The sequence below is a fragment of the Haplochromis burtoni genome, unplaced genomic scaffold, assembly GCF_018398535.1.
Source record: "Haplochromis burtoni strain Fernald_Lab_line unplaced genomic scaffold, NCSU_Asbu1 Contig_134, whole genome shotgun sequence".
Taxonomy (NCBI): domain Eukaryota; kingdom Metazoa; phylum Chordata; class Actinopteri; order Cichliformes; family Cichlidae; genus Haplochromis; species Haplochromis burtoni.
Genome location: NW_024582495.1, coordinates 1,226,102 through 1,231,558, shown reverse-complemented (window position 1 = coordinate 1,231,558; position 5,457 = coordinate 1,226,102). Strand labels below are relative to the sequence as shown.

Here is a 5,457-nt window from a genome sequence, read left to right as displayed (position 1 = left end):
CCCCCCCCCCTTCCATTGGGAAATGGAGATGGGTGCTTTTAATGTCTGCTAATCCGGATTACCGAGCAGAAGCACATCAGTGTGTCCATTCTCAGACCAAAACACCTATTCTGTGTGTGCTCATCAAATAGAGCCATTCACGCCGACAAACACGAGATGCATGAATAAAGCACAAAGAGAAAATGATGTGGTAATAATATTCTAGCTATTTGCAGACAGCGGTACAGGGGGGAAGGCTGGATTCATTTCAGAAAGAGGGGAGGTTCGCGATAGGGAATTCACCATGCTGTAAAAAGGCCTGGCTGTCTGACTCAAAGAGCGAAAGAGAAAGAGAGAGCGAGGCACGGAGGGGGCGGGTAAAGGGGCCGGCAGACAGTTTGCTGTTTTTTCCACAAGGTGGCGGTAGTCAAAGCTGGCTGGGAACAATAACATCATCAGGCCAGATGACAGCCAAACAGGAGTGAGCAGCCCATAGAGGGCAAAAGAGAGCTGAGATGTCAAACAGTAGATAAAGAGATACACTGAGACATGACAGATTGCATGTTCTCAATATAGAGCCTCAGCCATATTGCTCTAGTGCTGTAATGGCAATGACTCTTGGCCTCCACTGCCCCCAGCCCTTTTGGCTATATTTAGGAAGGGACTTCTCCTTAGTGATTACAGTTATATTTTTTAAATCTGCTGGTTTTAAGGCAAAGTCTGGACTCAGGTAGCCATAACGTTGAGAAAATCTCAATTTTTGAGTGCTTAAGCAATAATATGATTCAGGCCACATGTGCTTTTTTTTTCAGAGTATGGATGAATGCTCTTAGTGACTGAATACAATGAGCCTCACTTGAGTGCCAGTATTTGCCTGAAGAGGTTTATGCTGTCAAGGCTATTTCAAGAATCAGCCGCCCAAGCAGCATGCGCATCGTGTTTACATAGACGAGCGGAGTAACGCCTTACTCCATGGCTGTGTGGGCGGGAATATATACCCAAGTGGGAAAAATACTCACGCCTATGCATATTCCCACACTGTAGTGTTAGCACATACTATATTCACACAGCGGCGGAGCGACCGTCTACACTCCCCATGTGAGCCTGTGACGATAAATCTCTCTGTGGCACGTTCCACGTTCTGATTAGCACATATAGCGTGCTGTGAAATGAAAAGGTCAACCGGTACGCAGGGCTGCGTGCTTGAATACATCTGCCTACACGAGTGTGTGTAATTGTGCATACATGACGAGCGGCAATCATCCTACTCACTGGAAGGACGGGGGCCGTGAGTCCCCGATGCCCCCTGTTCTCTCGAGGGGTGGGGGAAGTTCTGGATGGCTCTCCGTGCATTGAGATCCTCCATCAGAGTGTGCACTCTCTGCCAGGACCAACTGAAAAAGACAGGTTGGAGGAAACAAAATTATTCATTACAGATTAGACATATTCAGGTCAAAGACAAGCACACGTTATACCGTGCATATTTTATTGTATTCTATAGGCTGCATAGTGTGGACACAGAACTAGAAGAAAGAAACTCTGTAACCACGTAAACTCCAAGATAAACTCAGAGACAGACGTCTCTTATGTGCAAGTCCACTCAGGGGAGGCTGTGAAATTGAGATGTGGCAAAAAGGCCTACCGATGACTTCTGGCTATGCTTATACAACTTGAGAAACACTGCAAGCTACTTAGAAACTTAAAAGACTTCCGTTCTTTTACTCAGCTGAGTGTCGATACAAAGGATGATGTACAATGACCCATCCTTTCATCTGAGCCAGAATAATGAAAGTTAAAGCAGACAGGCGAGGAAAGCCCAACAACTCTGTGGGCTGTGATTATTCTAATGCAAGCCTGGGGGTTCACAGGCATCGCTATGGTGCCACTCGATTCTCAAATAAAGAGTGGGATACTTTTCTTTTCTCCATTACAACGGATATAAGTGTTACTGCAATTTCCATCACCTTCTGTGCCTGCCGTGTACTGACTTGCTGGCTTTCTTCTCGAAACATCCTAAGAAGGAGCAGATTTCTCTCTGGTCCTTGGATCTCCAGTTTTATAGAAATTTGTTTCTATTTAAAACAGCAGCTGGTGACCAAAATGCTGTAATTCTAAAGAAAAATCAATGACATAAAAACATAGGACAAGCTGACAGAATTAAACAAAGGAAAAATAAAATGAGAAAAAAGAGAAGCCAGAGAATAAAATGTTTTAAACTTCAGGTTTTCAAACGGGTTTTTAAATGTCTAATGTTGGGGGGGGGGGGGCTGCTGTGAACGGGCAGTTTGTTCCAGAGTTTAGGAGCAGCCACAGGAAACGCCCGATCTCCGCTATGCTTTAATCTGGACCTCAGGACAGCTAGGAGCTTCTGGTCCGCAGACCTCAGTGAGCTTGAAGGAGTGTATGACTTTAAAAGATCAGAAAGGTACGAAGGCGCTAACCCATGCAGTGCCTTAAAAAGAAATAAGAAAATCTTAAAATCAATTTGAAAACCGACTGGCAGCCAGTGTAAAGATGCTAGTATAGGACATATATGGTGGATGCATTTATTACATTATTTTCCTTCTGGCTTTGAGAGTTTTTTATGGTAGACCTTGAAGAGAATTCCTGATATATTTTTTCCCAAATACTTTAAAATGTACACACTGGATTATTTTATCTAAGGCCTTAATAAGAATCAGAATAATTCCAAAGGAAATGATGTGGTTACAGTTGCTTTAAGAACAACAGTAACAGATTTAACTAAATTAAATAATACAATATATTACAAAGTCACAAAATATAAGAAAAAGCTCTAATATACAAACAGCTCAATTATAAATATCCAGAATATTACAGAGATTAAATATATATGATTGAAATTAACTTAATGAACGTAACTAATTTTGGAAACACTGGACTTGCTAATCACACTGACATAAATATGTGGACCAGGTTAATCTTCATATTACAGCCAGAATCTCTGACGGCCCAAATACGGCACATATTCCAAAAAGCACATCAGATAAATTACAGAGTATTTCAATCTAGCCCAATCTGGTTTGCAAGGACCCTCCCTGGGTATGTCTTTAAATTCCATTAAAATCACCAATAAAATAATCAAAAGCACAAACTTCAGCAGCAATTTACATAATAACGTCCCAAAACTGTAGCTTTAAAAATTGTTCGAATATGAGTGTAAAATGATTTCAGCCATGTTCCATCTTAGGTTCTGCAGCTCCCCCAGCATGATAGGTAGTATTCTTAATTATTAATGCATTACGATTGATCTGACATTGCCCCACGAGCAAATGTTTATCTTTTCATTTTATACTAAGTTTAATAGCACAGAAATTTTCCTTCCTTTTGAAATGTTTAAACATGCAAGAAAAATAAGTCTACATCAACCTCACCGTATATGTAGTCTAGTTAGTGGAATCGAATATATTTTTAATTGATTTATTGTCTGAATAACTATTAGAATAATAAGTCCAGTTAGCATGTGTGGCTAACATACGGTGTGCAGGTGTTTTAATCACAAGAATTTTTTAACAAGGAAGAAATAATGACTGCAGAGGAAATGCTGTGCAGCGACACCACAAATTGTGATTTTCTTTCTAAAACGAATACATCAGTCACTTCACCTGCAAAGTTTAACATTAAAATGATAAACGAGAAAGAAAGAAAACATAATAAAGTGTAAAATCATCAAATCAGTCTGCTGAGAGCTCTTTGAATAGTAACACATATTTGTGAAAACGGGAGCTGGACTTAAATAAAATGTGGCGCAATCATGAGGAAACATGTACATATTAGGACTAACTGTTATATAACAGTTGACTAACTGTGACCACACTTAATCACAAGCGGAGGCTATTGTGAGAGAGTATCGACAACGATTAAGTGTTATTGAGCAAGACAGTCGCTAACAAGTACACAAACACCACCATGTGGCTCTCTCTGACCTCTGACCTCCCTAAGCAGAAAGAAAAATAATGAGTTTCCCCATAGGGATCAATAAAGTACGATCTATACAAGACATTGTTAAAAAAAACAAAAAGACACTGAGCAAATTAAATTACAGACCTTCAAACTAATTTATAAATCTTTGCTGCTACTTTTGGATCAATATTTAGAGACAGACGTTCTTTGTCCTATATATATATATATGACTGATTAAGGTGTAAATCCTTCTCTAATAAAGATAGACTGATTTAATTTGGCATAGCCTATTGTCTCTGTAGACATGGGTTCACAGTGCTGTTTGTCTTCAGTAATTAAAAACACTAGAAATACACAGTGTATGTGGCCAAAGGATTGCAGCAGATTAGGGCTGTCAAACTCATATAGTTCATAAAGAAGTACAAGTAACTGTAAATTACCATCCATGTAGAAAACAGATTAATAACTTCAGAAAAATCAAAGCAATTCCAACAATATGTCTCAGATTCTTTCACATTTAGTTACTGTTACTATCATTACATGTGAATGACAACATATTGATCGCCATGCATCTACAAAGGCACCAAAGCTAAACTAAACAACGCTTTTATCATTCAAACAGCTTGTGATCTACAAATGAGCTAAAATAATAACAAATTTCCACTCCAGTAGCATCATCAGCTCTATTCACAATGCTGAGATTTCATTGTAAAACTATAATTATTAATAACTTCTATGCAATTTTTACACTTTGCAAAGACACCCAGCTTGACTGCACCACTGAATGGATTTCATGGGTGTATGTTTGACCCCCCCTGAAGTAAATGGTCATTTTAATGGTCAACCTAAACCAGCTCTTTTGTTACCAGGGCCTGGTTTAATATCTAATGGATTCACTCACACCTTTATAGCACAGATGAACAATAGCTTAAGGTGAAGAGTGTTTGATAACTTATGTGGAGGCGTTGCATTTTAATATGTACATGATCTATGGGTGCTCCACATATCTTTGCATAGAGCTGAGACTACACAGCTAGGTGAACAGGGGCAACACAGATGAGCCATCCATCTCACTTACCCAGGACACTACTCTCCCGTTGAAGCATGGCAGCTTGGCGTTGTCATCAGAGATTTCTTCTTTGACGACCCTAGGGAGCAGGCAGACAGATACAGTCAGGCTCACTAACCAGTGGTCGGACACAGAGTTGGCTCAACAACACAGCATGGGTCGACCTGCAATGTTGCCCCACGCTGAGTGACATTCACGCACTGAAAGCCACGTTTTCAACATTGTTTTCGATCAGCTTTGCACCCTTTGTAGCATGAAGCAAGCTCATAGAGTAGCGGTGGTGCTGCATTCAGTCTCTATCCTTGATTTATAAATATCATGGCTATCAGACCACTTACCCTGAGCACAACAATGTAACAACAGCTCTGCCTACAAGGGAGAGAACTATAAATCAGATAGATAGATAGATAGATAGATAGATAGATAGATAGATAGATAGATAGATAGATAGATAGATAGATAGATAGATAGATAGATAGATAGATAGA

The 5,457-nt window shown here is 39.8% G+C and overlaps 1 protein-coding gene across 5 annotated transcripts in view; it reads right to left on the bottom strand.

The window, feature by feature from the left end:
* The window catches only part of dvl1a (dishevelled segment polarity protein 1a), a 24,474-nt gene that overhangs the window by 12,552 nt on the left and 6,465 nt on the right, over positions 1-5,457 (bottom strand). For all 5 annotated transcript variants that reach the window (XR_001336613.2, XM_005930721.2, XM_014336275.2 and 2 more), the window contains exons 2-3: positions 4,979-5,048; positions 1,252-1,373 (exon numbers count right to left, since the gene is read on the bottom strand). Coding sequence is in view for 4 of the 5 variants with exons in the window: in XM_005930721.2 (XP_005930783.1) it covers positions 1,252-1,373; positions 4,979-5,048 (192 nt within the window). In the remaining variant the exon portion in view is untranslated. The remainder of the gene's footprint in view (positions 1-1,251; positions 1,374-4,978; positions 5,049-5,457) is intronic.